The sequence below is a fragment of the Urocitellus parryii genome, chromosome 6 (genome assembly GCF_045843805.1).
Source record: "Urocitellus parryii isolate mUroPar1 chromosome 6, mUroPar1.hap1, whole genome shotgun sequence".
Classification (NCBI taxonomy): Eukaryota; Metazoa; Chordata; class Mammalia; order Rodentia; family Sciuridae; genus Urocitellus; species Urocitellus parryii.
Genome location: NC_135536.1, coordinates 66501551 through 66521480, shown reverse-complemented (window position 1 = coordinate 66521480; position 19930 = coordinate 66501551). Strand labels below are relative to the sequence as shown.

Below are 19930 nucleotides of genomic sequence, written 5' to 3'. Positions count from 1 at the left end.
AATCTACCACTAAGCTACACCACCAGTCCAAAATAATAATTATTGAGCATTTATATTTTGCAAGAGATGCCTAGAGATGTTGTTTATTTTGACTAAATTTTTCATTTGTCAATTTAGCCTTTTTCACAATGTTTTTGGTCGTAGTTACTCTGGACAGGTAAGTGAAGGAAATTACATTGTGGCTGGGAAATTAGTACGTTGATAAGACTTTTATGTGTGTGAGGCCCTGGGTTTGATCCTCAGCACAATATATATAAATAAAATAAAGGTATTGTGTCAACTACAACAACAACAAAATATTTTAAAAAAAGAAACACTGAATCAGTCCTGGCTTATTATTATTTTTGCTACTTATCACTTGTGAAGAAAAGTTGACTTCTCTCTACATTTATCTTCATCTTCGTTTCTTTTTCTCTTTGACAGAATCCCAAGGACTGTAGCAAAGCCAAAAAACTGGTGTGTAACATAAACAAAGGCTGTGGCTATGGTTGTCAACTCCATCATGTGGTCTACTGCTTCATGATTGCATATGGCACCCAACGGACACTCATCTTGGAATCTCAGAATTGGCGCTATGCTACTGGTGGATGGGAGACTGTGTTTAGACCTGTAAGTGAGACATGCACAGACAGATCTGGTGTCTCCACTGGACACTGGTCAGGTAAGGAGCTTGTACAGCATGTCAGGCCTCTGGCATGATCAAATTATCATATTTCTTTTTTTGTTGTTTTTTTTTAAATATTTATTTTTTAGTTGTAGTTGGACACAATATCTTTATTTTATTTATTTATTTTTATGCGGTGCTAAGGATCGAACCCAGCCCCTCACACATGCTAGGCAAATGTTCTACCCCTGAGCCATAACCCCAGCCCCAAATTATCAGATTTCTAAGTATAATTTTATGGATCATAGTCATCTTTTACTCTGGATCCATGAATGCTTACATTATCAAAATAAAACCCAGAAGAATAGTATTTTATTTGGAAAGTATTTTATGATCTATTTCATTTCCCATATTCATTTCTGTTTAGATCTAATAAAATTACTTGTGTTTTTTTCCGAGGAGTGTAATTTAATATTTTAATAATGATGATGATGATACAGGTTTCATTTTTTAGGGTTCTTTCACACTGTTGAACTAATTTGATCTTCATAATTATTCTAAAAATAGACCCTGATTCTCAGATGATAGCATGACTGGAAGACTTGTTAAAACATCAGTTTCTGATTCATAAAGTCTGAAGTGGAGCCTGGGTATTTGCATTTCTATAAAATTTCCAGATCTCTGGACCACACTCTTAGAACCATTGAGGTAGACTGTGCAGATCACTTATCTCCATTTTATAGTTGAGAACAGTGAAACCTAATTTGTTCATGTGATTTTAATTTTAATAGGAAACATTTGATGAAGAATATTGTGAACTAAAGTACTATGCCAGGCATTCTAAAGAGTCAAAAGATCATTTTTAAAATTTCCTTTCTCTTTAAGGAAATGGAATTAAAGGGACTAGACTATAGATAGAGTTTCTTACAGCTAGTGTAAGGCTCTTTCTCTATAATCTTGATCTAAGGTTGAGCTACCTTTGTTTTAAAATCCTTCCTCTATCATGTAATCTTGAACAAGTTACTTAACCAGGCCTTCAGTAAAATGAGAAGTAATAATAATATTTTGTTTCATTGAACTGTTTGTGGCATTAAATGAAATAATATATGTAATGCACTTACTACAGTACCTGATACAAGAGTTCTAGTAGCTGTTAGCTACTATTAATAGTCTTTATTCATTGACTAAATATGAGTTCCTACAGTGTAGCAGATACTGAACTACGTCATTAGTATAAATGCTAAGCAAGGAAATACACTGTTTCTGTACTTACATCTTGTAGGAAGTCAAATATTTTTCAAAAAGATGAGACATTTTAGTTAATATCATGTATCACTGGGCTAAGCACCTTTTTTCACAAGTTACTCTAGATATGGAATAGAAAGCTATGTCATTGGCAGTGAGTATCTTTGGTATAATTCCTGTGGAATTGTGTGTGTGTGTGTGTGTGTGTGTGCGCGCGTGCGCTTTTTTACCTTCTTTGGAAAAAAAATTAGTTAATACCTGACTTTCACAGACATGTCATGAAAATTAATTAGGTAATTTCTTTAAAATACTTAGGATTGCTATAAAATGGCCCATATGGATTAAAAGTATTATCTTGTAATGTTTGCCTTCCATAGGATGATTTAGAATTCTTATCCTCTATATCAACATATTTTTTTTATTTGTAATTCACTTTATTTTTAAATTGAATCTCTTAATTTAGAACCTTGCTGAGCTTCAGTTTTGAGGTAATGTCTTCTACTCACCTGGACTATAGAGTTTATTGTTAATGCCAACTGATTAGGTGTAAAAAATTAGGAAGATAATAAATTTGTACAGCAGGAAAAGCAGCCAATCTGTCACTGTAACTGTTTTAATTTCTTGGACAGTTTAAACTTCTTTATATAAGTTTATAGCCAGAGTAGGACAGGGTCCTATATTTTATTGTTTCTAGGGAGAGGCATCTTTTTGAGTGATAATCAGTTAATAGAAAGGAAAAAATAAACCACACAAACAACAACAACAAAAAACCTGGCCTCACTGAATTTATCAGGTTTTAGTATATAATTTGGCCTTACCTGTATGCTATAAGTGGTTAATTTGTTTATTTTATTTTTAAGGCTTTCTTGTACATTTTGTAGTCTTTAGTGACAACTATAGGATGTGAAGATTAAAAATGGCTTCAACTTCAAACATTCAGAATTTCTTAATGTTACAAGTAAACAGGATCTAGAAACCATCCTTCCTTTACTCACCTGTAATTCAAGGCCTAGTTGAGGTAAGTGAATTATCCAGGGTCTTACAGAAAGCTTGCACATGCAAGGACTCTGGTTAGCACATTCACTTGTACTTACCTCTAATCTGAGTCCCTCCCAATAAACTTGTGCCATATACCTTACCTAGCCAGAATGATAATTAGAGTTATAGAAACTGCCTGGAATGTGTAGGAACTAAATAAAAGAATATTTATATCCCTTTCCCCCTATGTTGTAACTTATTCCAAACCTTCCCTACAACTTCCTGTATTAAAGAGTTGTAAGTTGTATTTTCTTCTTGGTTATGGTATAGTTCCTAATTAAAATCATTTTATCATGATAACATAAAATTACAATTTTAATTTAAATAGACTTTTTTTGTCAGCATAGGTATTGTGTAAAATATTTTTTTCATGCTAATGAAGTGAATTGTGCCTTTAATTAAATAAACTAGTGATTATTTTTAATATGCTTGCAGAACTCATCACAACTAAAATAATTTACATACTAATCTTATATCCAAAAAAGAGATGTATGTTTGAGCTTAGAAATTTTTCTTATTTCAAAAAGTATTGTTGCCATTTATTTTTGTTTGTATATATATTCTTTCTGTCTCTCTGTTTCTCTCTCTCTTTCCCTGTATATATATCTAATCTTTTAAAGAATTAACATGTTTCCAAGATAAAGAAAGCATAAGCTTCTTGACAGTAATTCTTCAGTTAGCTGTAAATCAACTGTATCTCTTATTGTTCTGACTTGTACAAAGAATCTTAGGATATTTCCTTTGGAAGCACTGTCATGATATTATTATTTCATGCACACTTGATGTGATATGCCTGAGATGTAGAATTCAGTGAATCTTGGTCAAATATGTAACTAGTATAGGAATTTTTATGCATATAATCATTTTTGTAGCTATATCATACTTTGTTGTAGGTTGACTTGTTTTTCTCCTGCATCATTTTACAGTTGTAAAGCCATCTCCTGTATAGTAAGTAATTTTTAAGTGAAGGAAAATTTAAGATTATGCTCCCAATTAAAAATAATCAGTCTTTCCCATCTCCTATAGATGTTAGATATATTGCTAATATAGATATATTGCTAATAATAAAATGATAAAATGATTGGTTTATTTTTCTATAATACAAGATGCATTCTAAACCTGAATTAATTACATTTAGAAGGTTCCTGATTCTTCCACATCGACTCCTTATGATAATTCAGAATGGTAGTCTTGCCGCTATATTTAATGGTTTGAAATATCTTCAAAAATTATTGATTTGTTTTTTTAAAATATATTGACTATTTTAGGCTATGTGTGACTACCAGCTGTCAAAATGCTTTTTCTAGTTGATATAAATGCCCCTGAATAAATGATTTAATGATAAAGAACCCCAATTATTTAAACTCAATTCTCTACTGTTTTTCTCCCCCACCTTATAAAAACTGAAAAATTATTCATGTTAACAAGTAGACAACACTGGATAGTTTGTCTTTTTTTCCTCTTGTTTTGCTCTCATCATCTCAGTAAATATGTAATAAATTAAACTGAATTATTCAATATAAGAAATCTAATTAGAAAACGAACTTTGTAAATGAAAATGATTATTCTCTAGGGCACCAAACAATTTCTTACAACTAGTAAGAAATTGTTCGGTGCCCTAGAGAATAATTAGAGTTATAGAAACTGCCTGGAATGTGTAGGAACTAAATAAAATAATATATATATCCCTGCTTTAAGTACATGTTTAATATACTTAAATAATGTTATAAATATGGTAAATCTATAACCATTTTTTTTTTGTATTTACTTGTCTAAACTGCATTGTTCCTTTCCATGCATCATTTCAAAAAGGTTTTGGTAAAAGAGTTCTATTTCACATCCTTAATATTTATAGGGAGGGCAATTACAAAATAAAAATAATTGAATAAAAACACTTGTCATATGTCAGACACCCTGCTGGACTACATGAAGTAGATAGATACATTCCCTCCCTTGTCAGGGGCAATTGAAGATGAATGAATGAACAATGAAAAAATGCTCTAATAATATTATAGCATGGATAAGTTAAGAGTACTCTAAAACACATGTCTACACGTATTTGGAGTTCTTTGGGAAGAAGTCATTTCTAAGCTGAGACCTTAAGTATAAGTAGTGGTCAGCCAGGTAGGGATATATGGTGTATCTCTCCACCATAGAGCTATAATCACAAGGGAGAACATTTAAGAGCCATAAAAGATATTTAAATGACTTCCACATAAAGTTTGTTTTCATTGTATATGTTTGGTCCTCAAAATTTTAAAACACAACCACAATACTGAACTATATTATTAGATTATAACATGCAACAATAGGAGAGTTATCCTTTTATTCTAAGAAGAAAATCAGGTCTTTTTTTTTTTTTAAATCAGGTCTTCATAAGAACTTCATGTACAGTTTTTCCTTTTTAAAATTATAATGTTAAATGGAAAAATTAAGAGAGATCCAGAGAAGAAAAAAAACAACTCCTGAGAATAACTTCTAGACACTGGACTATTTCTGTGCTGCATAAGCTCACCATTTAATCATAATAAAATTCTGGAGCCATCATAGTCTCTCAGCAGCATTAAGCCTCCATTAGTTTTCTGTATGTTTTCGATCCTGATATACCAGAGAGAGAATATATACTCCTACTTATAATGGTGGCTCTCTATAATTAGTGATTTTAAAATTATTTTTGTTGTGAGAATGAAGCAGCAGTGCAGATATAAGAGTTGAAAATTCTAAGAGGGTTCTCTGTCCTATCTACTTAAGAATTACTGACTTAGACAAGTATCACTGGAAGTGCATAAGAACTTTTGATTTAACCTTGATAATTTTTTTTAGGTGTGTTATAGTATTTGTGTATTTTTGTTTCAGGAGTTTAAAATACTGACTACCCATATGTCTCAGAAGAAATCAAAGCTGCTTTATACCATGACATTTCCTTTATCTTTATTTTCACTTAAGAATATAGAAAGAAATGCATGAAAACCCAAAAATGTGTATATAGGAAGCGGAAACTATTGGTATTATAGCCTTGCTTCTAGTGAGCCTACATTCTTGCACATAATTGCTGCCACCAGCATGGCCATTAATTCAGATAGGGAATAGGGGATGAAGAAAAGACACACAAACACACATACAGAGAAAGCTGGGGCCAGATAGGCAGCCAAACCCTGTTGGAGTTTGATTACCCAGAGCTAGCTCAGCACATTTATTACATAGGTTTTGTCATCAGAAGGTTATTTGTGAGAACGTTTTAGCAAAGCAGGCAGTCTAAAGGATGCAGGGAAAATTATGAGACATGGAGGTCATCTTGTTATGCCCAGAACTCTTTACCCGCCTACCCACCTCCTGTGAGTTAGTGCCTGAGTCCACGGTTCCAACTGATAGAGCTGCATATCTTTGTACATAGCCTCCTTGGGCTGGTATCACCATAGCAAATGGGCCATCTTGACCCGCACCTTTGCATGGGAAGTTCTCAGTGCAAATGCAGCCATGAGGGAATCAGTCACTGCTTTCCACATAATCATAGGTATTTGTTTCCATATTTGTCCTACAAGTGTTTCTCAAACTGAATAATGAGAAAACCTGGGGAAAGTGAATCCAAGGTTTGCAAGATGCCAAGATAAACATGGTTTGTTTTCCTGAACTATCAATTTTATTTATTGGTAGGTAAGGTAAATCATTTTCAAATAATAAATGGCATATATGATTATTTAAAATGAAAACTTGATAAACCATCAAATTTGAACTTATGTAGGACAGGTTTCTTACGAGTTTACTCTCCTCTGTTATTTTGGGAATATTTTGGTTTCTATACATGAGATTTTTAGCTGTTTATTTTGTGTTTATATGTGGCAATGGGGTTATTCATTCAGTGTCAGGCACTTGACCAGAACACATTAAGTGCAGTAAAAGAAACAAAACTTAGCTTTCCTGTATCTCCTTCCTTTCAAATCTCAAAATATTACCCTTCAAGCTATATGAGACACTTTTGTTAAACCATAGATTTTGGTTTTTTAAAATTCTATTGCTAATTATGAATCTTTTAGCAATATATTTTCCTTATTAAGACAGGGGGTTCTGGCAGAATGAGTTCAGAGATAAAAAGAGGTGTGGATTTAGGAAGAAGCAATACATAATTAGAATTAAAGTCACTGTGGGGTAGATATAGTTTCATTCAAGAAGATTTTTATTTTATTCCTCTAAAGTCTATTTAGAATCTATTCAAGGTTGCTAGAACTAGAAATAAAATCCAGATATTCTTATTTCTTATAAGATGTCTGGGCCACATAGACTTGATTACTATTTCAAAATTATGAGTGTTTTTGTAAAGACTGATAGGCGTTTTATGTTACTGATTTTTTCCTTAAAAGACTTGATATAAATTGAATTATTAAAAACAAGTCACAGGCTGGGGTTGAAGCTCAATGGTAGAGCACTTACCATGCATGCCTGAGGCACTGATTTCAATCCTCAGCACCTCATAAAACTAAAATAAAGATATTGTGTCCATCTACAAGTAAAAATTTTTTTTAAAAATCAAGTCACAGGCTAGGATTGTGGCTTAGTGGCAGAGCGCTTGCCTCTGGGGTTTGATCCTCAGCACCACATAAAAATAAATAAATAAAATAAAGGTATTATGTCCATCTACTACTTAAAAAAAAATCAAGTCATGTTTTAAACATTCTAATTGAGCTATGTTGGAAAGGATTAGATTTATCCTCCACCTCTTTTCAAAAGTGTTCCTTTTAATTCAATTAAAGGTTATTCTACTAATAAAGTAGGCTTTAAAGTAATTGCAGGTTGTATTTCCTAGAAGAAAGAAATTGCAAGCCTGGGGATGTAGCTCAATGGTAGAACATGCCTCACTCACCTAGAGGCCCTGGGTTCTGTCTCCAGCACCACAAAAATAAGGGAAAAAAGCAGAGAGAGGACAGGCAGGAAAGAAAATTAGATAATAAATACTGTAAGTCAAATTGATATTTTCCAAAAGATTGTATAATTAGGGTTATTATAATTCCTGTTCACAATGTTTTTGGGGGGGCGGGGTATGCCGGGAATTGAATCCCCCAGGGTCACTTAACCACTGTGCCAAATCCCCACCCCTCTTTGTATTTTATTTAGAGACAGGGTCTCTCTGGTTTGCTAATAGGGCCTTGCTAAGTTGCTGAGGCTTGCTTTGAACTTGCAGATCTCCTGCCTCAGCTACCTGAGCTGCTGGGATTACAGGCAGGTGCTATCATGCCCAACTCCTGTTCACAATTTTGTTGTACAACTTTTTAAAAATACAGCTGCCAAAAGGTACAACATAAATATAGTGAACATACTTATATTTATGCTTTTTAGGGAACATACTTATATTTATGCTTTTTAATTATAATGTTTCAAGAAAAAAATAAGTACCATAAACAAGGGAGTGCACTATTCATTCAATTAAAGAATTGAGTGTTTCTAGACATTGTGGGGGAGAGAAAGATAAATAAGACCCAGTCCCTGGCCTTTAAAAATTGGCCATTGAGTATATTAAGACCCATACATCTAAATATTTTTTAAACATAGGACATGTTAAGTGCCATAAAAGGAAATATAGAGTCTATGGGTCATCAAGAGTATAGAGATAAACTTTCTGGCTGAAGAAATTAGAGACTTTATGGAAGGATAAGCTAAGCATTTATTTAGAAAGGCATCATCGGTAAGGATAGATCAGTGCTGTTGATTTAGAGCCAAAGTTATTAACTGTGTGACTTTGGGTAGCATTTCTTAACTTCCCTTTTCTATGTACCTTACAGGGTTCTTATAAAGATTCAAAGTGATAATGTATTTGACAGTGCTTTATATATTCTAAAGCACCCATATGTTTTTATTACTCCTTTAGTTTTATGGGAACAAAGCAAAATAACAATAATTGCATAATTGGGTCATGGGATTTCAGCAGGGCTTTTGAGAAAGGTTAACAACCAAAATTAATGAAACTCAAAAATATTGATGGATTTAAAAATACTCATTCAGAAAGAGAAAGAAAAGAGGAAACTTATGATAGAGGAGCAAAATGAAGATGAAGATGGTCATCCTCTTTACTCATCCTCCCAAGGAGAGCCAGCTGTGGCTCTCTAAACTCCCCCATCCCAAAGAGAATAACTCTCCTCTTCTCTATGGAAATGTCTTTCTATTAATGCCTAGATTGAATTAAGAATATGTTACCTACATTTTAAAATGACATAATGTCCCTATTTCAGAGGAAAGATTACAATTTTGTGGCTTAATTTTAGAGGTATCTGTTTTTATTACAAATGTGTTAATAAGTGGAAATTTATTTCATTCAGCTGTTGTTTTTTATTATATATCTGTGTCATGGTTTATATATTGCCTCATGAGGAACATTTAGATTATCTCACATTTGGCCATTATGAACAGTGCTATAATAACCATTTTTGTGCATGTCTCCTTGTACATGTACATTAGTTTCTCTAGGGATGTGCTTACCAAACTTTTCTCACATCATACTATATAAAAGATATTTTTACTGCCCATATTATCACCTTTGTGAGGTGACATGTAGTAAAACTAGAGATGTCTATGAGTATATTATATATAATTTTATATCATGTTTTATATCATGTTATATATAAAATCAACAAACAGGGTTGACAGACTATGGTCCTCAGACCAAATTTAACCCCTGACTTGTATTTGCATTTTATCAGAGCACATCCATGCCCATTTGTTAACATATTGCCTATGGTTGCTTTCACACTACAGCGGCACAGTTGAATAGTTGTTAACAGAGACCTTGTGGCCTGCTGTATTAGTCAGGGTTCTTCAGAAAAAAAAAAATGAATTATTCTTTGTGTCTGTGTGCTTTTATTTAGAAAGCGATTTATTACACATTATTGGCTTATATGTGATGGTGGAGGCTGAAAAGTCCCATGATCTGCCATCTGCAAGTTGGAGAACAAGGAGAGAACCAGTGTTATAGTTTGAAGGTCTGAGGGTCAGAGGGCTGATGATGTAGATTCCAGTCCAAGTCTGAAGGGCTAGGAAACAGGAAGCCTGAGTACAAAAAAAAAAAAAAACAATGGTCCGAAGATTCTCTTACATTTTCTTTCAAAAGTGTTATAGTTTTAGCTCTCATATTTCAAGACTATGAGTCCTCTAGTATTAATTTTATGTATAGTATAAGGATTGAAGTAACTTTTTTTTAAAGAGAGAGTGAGAGAGGGAGAGAGAGAAAGAGAGAGAGAATTTTAATATTTATTTTTTAGTTATTGGCGGACACAACATCTTTGTTTGTATGTGGTGCTGAGAATCGAACCCGGGCCGCACGCATGCCAGGCGAGCGCGCTACCGCTTGAGCCACATCCCCAGCCCGAAGTAATTTTTTTTTTATTCAGTTATTCCAGACTTAGCTCTTGAAAACCTTTCTTTTCCCTATTGAATTATCTTGATACTTTTGTCACAAATAAATCCACAATGTATGGATCTATTTCTGGTTTCTCCATTCTGTCAAACATATTATGTTCTATTTATATATCTCTCTCCTTATACCTCAAATTTTTATTGGTCTTCAAATATTTTGTGTCATGGTAAGTATAAAGCTGACATATTTCTATAAAAGTGTTCCTACTAAGTCACAGTAAGTAGGCATTTCTTGAACTTGCCTATTCCCTCTATGGGAAAATTATTTTATTATCCCTTTTGCTTTCAGAATCTGTCTTCTTTTAATCCATCTTCCATAATACCATCAGAGCGACATTTCCATATATGATTTTCTCTCTTAAAATCCTCACAACTGCTTAGTATCTAGAGACACTTTACTCAGAATATAGGAAATAAACCCTTTCATATATACTGCCCACTTCTCAAAATGGATCCTGTACTCAATCTCACCAGTTCATCTAAAATGTATTCCTTAAAAGTTCTGTACATGTTTATTGCTATACCAGGAACATGTAATATCTTCTTTCTAAATGATCTCACAAAATTCTGTTTATCTTTTAGTATCATTTTCTTTGAGATAGTTCCTTCCAGTTGACCCCATATTTTTACTTATATACTATATTTAAATGGTATGTTTATGTGTCTCTTTGACCATATTATGAGTTCTTTCAGAAACTCATCCTATTTATTTTTAAATAAATAAAAAATAAATATTTTTGTCTCCTTGTGCCTTATCATACTGGCCAATAGCTTTTACTCGGTGTTCTTTTTTTTATTAAATTGCCTACAATAAGCAGGATGGTTCTTGAACATTTTTAATCTGTTTTTAAATGTATCAAATAAAGAAAATATAGGCTAATCTATATGATTCACAGATTTCTGGTGAGGAACAAATGAGATAATACATATGAAAATATTTGAAAACTGTTTTTTAAAATATGATGGCCTATCATTGTTTCTGACAAAATTCTATTTGAATTAACTTCTGAGGTATCTTATGACAAGTTTTATTATGATAAAATTTTATATTCACATTTATATTGATTAAAATAATCCTAATATTAAAAGACTGTTTAAGATTTTTTTTTATTTCTAATGTTTTCCAATGAAACTGCAAATAGCCAAATCTAAAAATACTCATTTAAAAGTACTTTATGACACAAATGGTGTGAAAATCAGTGACTTGAAAAATTGTGCTCTATATGCGTAATATGAAATGAATGGCATTCTGCCCTCATGTATAACAAATTAGAATAAATAAATAATTTAATAAAAAAGAAACGATTTTAATTTAAAAAATAAATAAATAAAAGTACTTTATGGACTAAATAAGGCATTTTCTTATACAACATCTCAGATGTATGAGTTTCTTTGAATATCTTCAATTTAGTTAACACTTATTGAATACTACCCTATTCAGGCACTATGGAAATAATCATACTACATATAGCAATAGCTAACATTTAGTGAACCTTACTATGTAACACCACTGAGAATTTTGCATAATTTATCTAATTTAATATTCACAACAAACCTATTTTATTCATATTTTATATAGGTAAGTAACTTGCCAGAGGTAATACAGCTTCTAAACCAGAAGTCTGACCTCAAAGCTCAGAGATTAGCAAATGATAGTCCACTATAGTCCCTGAAGCCTAGTTTTATAAATCTGCTACATTTTAAATTAAATGTTTTAATTGGCAGTAGCAGAAACATGTATAGCCTGCAAAACATATTTGTTATCTGGCTCTTTGCAGAAAAAAGGTTCTCTACTTCAGTATAGATGATTCTTGTGCAAGAAGTTCTTTTACTAAGGAAGCTCTCCACCTAAATAGGAAATAAATACAAATATTTAAAAAGTCTATCTCATGAGGCAAAATGTGGTTAGTGTTGCTACAAATAGCATTTTGAACTGGTTTTGGCAGAGTTGTAAAATGACCAGAAATCTTTGCTATGCAATTCTGTACAGGTATTTGACAGATGATGATAAAAATGTTATATGCCTCTCATGGTAGGTGCCAAAATATTAGAGCTCTTGGGCATTATTTGTTGTTCTAACTCTGATTTGCTGAACTGGATGGAAGAGAGAATTAAACCATTTGCTTCTCAGCCTTTAGTCAAATGTGACTAAAAAGTTGGTTTTGATAGCCAATTATGTTGCATTTTTTTCAAGTGAATGAAAAATAAATCTGATACCTTTAGATAGGGCAAAGGGGAGGGAGAGGTATTGGGGTAGGAAAGATGAGATGGACATCATTATCCTAAGTACATGTATAAAGACACGAATGGTATGAAAATACTTTGTGTAAAATCAGTGACTTAAAAAATTGTGCTCTATGTGTGTACTATGAATTGAAATTCTGCCATCATGTATAACAAATTAGAATAAATAAAATTTTCTAAAAAATCTGATAGTGCAAGTACTTTTTAAGTTGTAGAAGTGTATAAATGATAGTTTTTTCATTTAATAAACCTTGCATTTTATATTCATTCTTAACTGTCATTAAATAGGGAAGACTTTATTTGCTATAATTGCAATTTGTAATAGATTCTTATTTAAAGGAATTATTCAGCATGTAATTGTATAACACGTTTGCATTAACTGTGGAAAACAGTGCAACCACGCTTTTGAAGAATATCGGCAAAAGTAGTCAATATAGCATTGCTTGTTAAAAATTTTTCTTTTCTTTATTTTTTTCTTTTTTTCAGAGCCAGGAATTAAATCCAAGGCCTAGCACATGGGAAATTTTTTTTAATTGAATTGAGGAAATGACAGAATTGGCATTGTTATTACTTAGTCTTTCATTGTAAAACAGTGCCAAAGATATAATGAATGTCACCTTGAAAGTTTTGTACTTTCTAAATTCAGCATACAAGAAAAAGTATTAAACTACTTTGGGAGGGGCTGGGGATCAATGGTGAAGTGAGGACCTGTTTAGCATGCACATGGATTCAGTTTTCAACACAAAAAGCAAACAAACAACTAAGTTGAGAGATGCATCTTCTCCTAACACAATTTAGAAAATGACAATTAATTAATCAAGTGTTGGTATTTTGAAGGCTTTTGTTCTTGAAGAAAGAGAGAAAAGGATAAATTACTCCACATTCCTTGAAAAATATTCTAGGGCTGGGGATGTGGCTCAGTGATACAGCACTTGCCTAGTATGCAAGAGGCTTGACTCCCAGTGCTGCACGTGCTTGCCCAGACACACACACACAATTCCAGACATCAAAAATAAAAGTCAAAGAAGGCATAACCATTCCCTAATTTTGTAGTTTCTGCATACTGGCATCTTACATGAGTAATAAATGTTATGTCTATATTCATGGCATTTTTTAAAAATCTGAAAATTTAACTTTAAGCTATTTCTTTAATATCATTAATATTAATATGTAATCAGTGAACTAATTAATGTGTATATGGGCAAATCACTCTTGCCAGTTCTACTGGGGATATATAATTTAAATTAAATGTTTCTCACTTGATTAAATGAAATATCTTCTTTGAACCTTTATTTTAAGTCTGGAAAAATATGCATTAGTGATAAGTTGCATTTTTAGTTTCTGTGCTCTATGTTGTGCAGATATTTTGTTTGGCATTCATTGTATATTCAGATGTATATTTGATGGCATTTTCAACTGTTTGACAAAATGACTATAGGTGCTTTACTATAACAACTGAATATTCCCTTAACTACTTATCAGAAGGTACTCCTCTTTTTTAATAGTAGACGTATCTATGTAATTGTGTAAAAACTGGAGTAACCACAGACACATTTTTTTAAAAAATCTGTAAATTATTGTTATTTGTCTTATCATTTCTTAAGGACTGTCTTGCTGTTCTGTCTCATTGAAATGAATTGCCAGTGGGTCTTTAGAATATGCTGCAAATGATTAAAGAAAGAGTAGAAAAGAATAGGTCTGAGAACACATGAATGTTCTTTAAGTTGTGGCAGAAAAAAAAAACAGTCTGTACCCTCTAGCCATGTCACTCTCTAAAAATAACAGAAGGAAATGGTTTCACAAACCTAAATTTGGAAGGAATCTGTTGTCAAGGGCAGAGTAGCATTTTAAAGCTTTTGCTTCTTTAGTAAAACATAGTAGTATCATGGGAGGAGTTTCTGGAGAGAGGGACCTGGTCTCAGGAAAAGTGGGGTCCTTGGCGTACTTGATTAAAAGCATTTCAGCAAGTGCCAGAGACAAAGATAGATTTATTTAGAAAAGCAGGTATACATTCAAGGGAGAATATGAGCTATCTCAAGAGAGATGTCTTTGGGAGTAAAGTAAGAAATACACATTCAAGGGACAATTCCAGCCATGTTGAAAATGAGAAGCTTTTGATAAATATTCATGGGAGAATGCAGGCCACCTCCAGAGGAGATGCAATGACCTATTGATGTGGAGTGTTAATAGTTATAGAGGGGCAGTTGTTAGAGGCTGGACTAGAGATGGAGTCTGTGCAGTGAATTGCTCTCCTGATTTTTTGCAGACAAGAGCATGGGTCAGGGGTGTGGACCAAGAATCAGTCTAAGGACTTGGGCTGAGTTGCTTAGAAATGCTTATTTTGCATTTCAAAGGTTTACAGGCATTTCTTGACTTCCAAGGGCTCTTGGGTGCTTCTCATTTGAGATTCAGTTTACCTTTCCCTTACTATATCTCCAAGTTTTTATCTCAATAGTATGTTATTGATACTGGTGTTGAGAATCAATCAGGATCTGGGTCTGTTTCCCCAGTGTTGAAGATTGAACATTCGAGAAACACTGAGGCTAGAGCATAAAGTTTTATTTAAAGGATAGAACAGAGAGAGAGAGGCAGACAGAGGCTCCTCCACAGAGTAGGGGGTCCAAATAAGTGCCCCAGGAAGTGGGAGTGTCCTGCCCTGTTTTATAGATTTTTTATTTCCTTTTCTCTCATGCCCTTTCCTCCCTTTATTTTGCCTACATGACCCCAAATATGGAGTGACCAAAAGGAGGGGTAATCCAAGGGCCAGAACAAAGCTTCCCAGGGTACAGGAAGGAAGGGAGTGACCCAGGGGGCATTCACTAACAACTCTTTGTTGGGAGAACAGTTCCTTGGAGGCAGGTAACCCTGGCAACTGTTGAGGAGGGGAAGTGTCCTTTTGAATCATCCCCCATCTTCCTGACTCAATCATTCATTACTTCCCCTGACTGTTCTTTTGTGCCCCCCATTATGAAGCTTTTTATGTTTAATTAATTTGATTTAAATTAATTGAAGGGAAAGTAAGGAAGGAGAGACAAATAAGCAGGTAAGCATGGAGACCAGGCAGAGATACATACATTTGTTAGAGCTGACAAATAAAGGCCATCTCTCTATATTAGAGAAAGGCAAAACAGGATTGGGTTCTGGAGGGGAGGCTCGAGAATCAGAGCCAAGTGGGTCCTGATGTGGGTGGTTAAGGGTTGGGTTGGTATGAGGGAGTGGTGAGCCTTTTTCAGAAACACCCTTGGGTGGGAAAGCAAAACTTTTTTCTTAAAATGGCAGCTGTCACTTAAGATGGACATCCAGATGCTAAGCAAGGACCTTATATTCCTCCCTTTTTTGTTTTTTATTGGGCCCCTTAGGGAACAGGGATGTAGGTCAGTCTAATATAATTGCTTCCTGCTGAGAAGAGGCACATTGTTTGAATCCCACAATAGGGGTGAGGGATATCATTGGAACAATGACAAATGACCAAATGACAGAGGTTGAGTGGTGGTGGAATGCTATCCCTGGTGCCCCAATTTTTGGTGAGGGATTGGAATTCCTATAACAAAAGCAGGTTTATAATTTGATTAGAGATTTTTTGGATCTGATCTGAACCCATCTAATGACATAGGGACTAGCATTAACAGAAGGCCTATGACTGGAGAGGGGTCAGAAAAGGAAGCCCACTGGAGAAGGTGGTTACTTGGCTGTCATTCTACAGAGGAGAGCTGTTGTTTTAAGGTCCTTAAGGTCCTGTTGGATTTATTTTATCTTGTTGGGGGTTCCAGCCATGGAGAAATGCAGCTTGAGAGGGCCTGTGGGTATTGCTGCATAAAAGGGTCAAGAAAACCGTTTTAAATGGGAGTTATGAACCCAATATAGGATGCCCCTAAGGGAGTAGTAAGAATGACCATCCATTTTGTGGAGAATTGAGAGGAGGAGAGGGCCTGTTGGGGGGAGTGGTTAAAAAGTACCAGGTCACCAGGAGACAGAGTGGGAGAATGGGAAGAGGCAGAACTAGTCTTTGCCAGAACTGAATCCCTATATTGCCAAAGAAGATTCCTAATATATGCAAGAAGGAGCTAGAAAAGATGAGGAGCAAGGGGTAGTGGAAAATCAGAGGGTGGTGAGCTGAGCAGGGAAATAGGCCATTCACATAGAAGCTCAAAAGTGGAGATGTTGAGTGACTTCTTTGGGAAACCTAACCAACATAACCAACCTAAGAAGAGGAGAAGGAGAAGGAGATTAGTCCAATATAAATGTAATTCAAGGGATAGTAGACATTGAGGGAGGCTCCCTTTGCCAAACTGAAGGCTGTGATGAGGGCAACAAGTTCAGCATGCTGACCGGATGTTTTATTGGGGAGGGGAATCATTTCCACAACTGAGGTTAGAGAGACTTTAGCATACCCTGCCGGATGAACTCCCTCCTGAAGGAAGGAGGAGCCATTTGTGAACCATGTGTACGTTGCCTGGAGCAAGGGGCCTTCCTTTATGTGGGAGGAATGTGGAAGAAGCTCCTCCAGAGTTTCAATGCATAAATGGGTAGGGGATGTAAGCCCTTCAAGTGAGGAGTTCCTTTAGGTGATGGGAAGCCAGGATGGTGAGTGGAGCCCCAAAGGTGAATTTCTTTGACTCGTTAATGAGTAGAGAGGCTGCCACCAATGTTGGTAGGCAAGGGGCCCATCCCAGAACAGTAGGGTCAAGATCCTTTCAGTAGATAAACCGCAGGGGCAAAGGTTGGCCCCAGCATGTGTCCAAGGACCCCCTAGAGCAAATCCCTGCTTTTCAGCCATGTAAAGTTGAAATGGGTATCTGAGATCAGGGTAGATAAAAAGTTTTGAAATCATTCTTCTGTCAAAAAAATTGACACTCCCCCCATCCTTAGGCCTCTTTTCAAGCCTGCTGAGTCTGTCCTTTGTATTTCAGTGTTAGCTTCAGTGTGGCTTTGGCCAGGGAGATTGCTGCCTAAGGCTTTATAATGTACTATGTCAATAGAAGAAGGGAGAAGGGTCCCCTTGTTTGTCTAGAAGTAGGGTCTCTGGAGGAATCCAGAGCTTTAGTGGCAAATAGAAGCTGGGCAGGGGAACAAGAGGAGCCAAGAGAAGGCCTGGAGTGGAGACAGGAGAAAGCCTGCATGTAAGGGATTTCCTTCCATTTTTCTAAGCACTTGCAAAAGTTATGAAGATTCCATAAAATCAAAGGTGCCATTAGGAGGCCATTGTCCAAGTCATAGAAGGGAATAGAATGGAAAGTTGAATTAGGAGCCAAATGGAGTGGGGCTAAGTGGGCAAGGAGGCAGCCAACAGGTGAGTCAGATGGGATTCTGAATTGGGAGTTCCCTATGGTGAGTTGGAGTGTTGGAGTGGCTAGAGGCAGGCGTCCCCAGCTCTAGGCCAAACCAGAGAGGGGACAGAAGTGAAAAGGGGTCACCACACAATTCACTGGTCCCATGACTGAAGCCTTTCTTAGACTGAGAGAAAGTTGTTGTCACCTGCTACTTCCCTAATCCCAGGCTTTGCCCGTAGAGAGTCCTCTTGGTTGCCTGGCCAGGGCTTTTGTGAGCTCTGCTGAGGAGCAAGACCCAAGAGTGTACTTGCCAAAGGGAAGGGATGGGAAGGTCAAGAAACTTGGTGCCAAGATCTAAGTTAACTTTTGTCTCTAGAGAGAAAACTTGTCACTGCCATTTCTAGGGAACAGACTTGAGAGGAATAGAGGAGGGGAAGAGCAAAGTCACTTAACCCAAATGAGGCTGGTGTGTGGATGAAGAAAAGTGCTAGGTGAATGGAAGAAAGTGTATGGTAATTGTCCTAGGCCCTCAGGCCAGGATCCCAAAGCAGCTCAAATCCCTGGAGGGGGAGAGCAAAGCTGATGGGAAAATGTGATCCAGGCTGCTGTGCAAAAAGAGAAGGACAGCTGCAGCAAGGAGAGAGAGCAGGTATTGTGATTGGGCCAGAAAATGGAGGGGGCTTTTGAGATGGATGTGAATGGACTTGTGGTGTGAGGCGATAGAAGGACTTGAAACATCCCAGACAGTAGGGTCCACCTTGGAAGAGGGTTATGGCAGAGGGAATAGGGGATGGTCCTAAGGTAAGGGTGAGGATCAGGGGAGCAGCAGGCAAGTCTGGATGGAAGCATATATGAGGGGAGAAGGAAAGTGTAGCCCCTAACTTTGTGAAGATGTCCCTTCTCATAAGGGGAACAGGGCACTGTGGAATGACCAAAAAGGAGTAGGTAAAAAATTAGAGAGCCAAAAGTGCAAACAAGGCTAGGTATCTGTAAGGGTTGGTAAGGTTCAACCTCTACCTAACAGTAGAGGTCATAGAACAAGTAGCAAGCCCCCAGAACTCTTTGAGGACTGAATATGTAGCCCCCGTGTCTAGGAGGAAGGAGATAGGCCTAGCTGAAATACGTAGAGTTACCCTGGGTTCCTGTGGAGTGATGATAGTGGTCGAGTGATGGGGAACTGGGCCTCGTCAGTCCTCTGCAGTTAGTCCTAAGAGTTGGAAAGGGGAACCAGAAGGGCCAGATGGCTGGGGGGCTGCTATGGGCTATGGGACAGTCAATGACCCAGTGTCCCTCCTGATGGCATTTAGGACAAGGGCCCAGAGTTTTGCAAGGCTTGGGACATGTATGAGCCCAGTGACCCATCTAACCACATCTAACCCTTGGGTCCAGGTGGTCCCATGGGTCTCTTCCGAGGGCCAGTGGAACCAGAGATAGATGCTGAGACGGAACAGATGGCTTGAATGAGCATCTGATATTTCTGCTTTGGGGCCTTCTCATCTGGCCACTCCCAGAACCTCAGTATGGGGAGTAGGGGCCCCTCTTGAGGTGCCTTAGTTTGGCCTTAATATCAGGAAAATTCTTGGAGACATAGTAGGTCATTAGTAGTTGTCTCCTATACTCAGAGTCCAGATTAGTATATTGTAATAAAACCTTGATCAGGCAATCTAAAAATGCTGAAGCATTTTCATTCTTATCTTGGATGATTTCTGGGAGCTTTTCATAATTGATAACCTTATGGGTTACCTTTCTAAGTCCTGCCATGAAGCAAGTAATGAATTGGTTTCTATTAGTTACTCCTCCAGGTGAATTATAATCCCACTTGGGGTTCCGATCAGGGACCACTTCAGTGCCAGTCGGATGGGCAGGGGAAGTCTTATGTACCTCATCAGCACAATTTCTAGCTTGCTTCCAAACTCGCCTGCACTCCTTGGGCAGGGGGGTGTTAGACAAGATCTTATGACTTTGTGGAAGATCAAATCATGTGATTGAGTCAGATATTGAAACTCTTTGGTATATGTGGTGGGACTTGAAGTATAGGACCCAAGCTGCTTTTCTGTCTGTGAAAGATCTGACAAAGAGAAAGGCACATGAACCTGGATTACACCATCTACCCCAGCCACCTTGTGTA

At 36.2% G+C, this 19930-nt stretch overlaps 1 protein-coding gene across 4 annotated transcripts in view; it reads left to right on the top strand.

The window, feature by feature from the left end:
* Positions 1 to 19930, top strand: part of Fut8 (fucosyltransferase 8) — a 319640-nt gene that overhangs the window by 253685 nt on the left and 46025 nt on the right. For all 4 annotated transcript variants that reach the window (XM_026385191.2, XM_026385189.2, XM_077799608.1 and 1 more), the window contains one exon: positions 424 to 661. In XM_026385191.2, coding sequence (XP_026240976.1) covers positions 424 to 661 — 238 coding nt within the window. The remainder of the gene's footprint in view (positions 1 to 423; positions 662 to 19930) is intronic.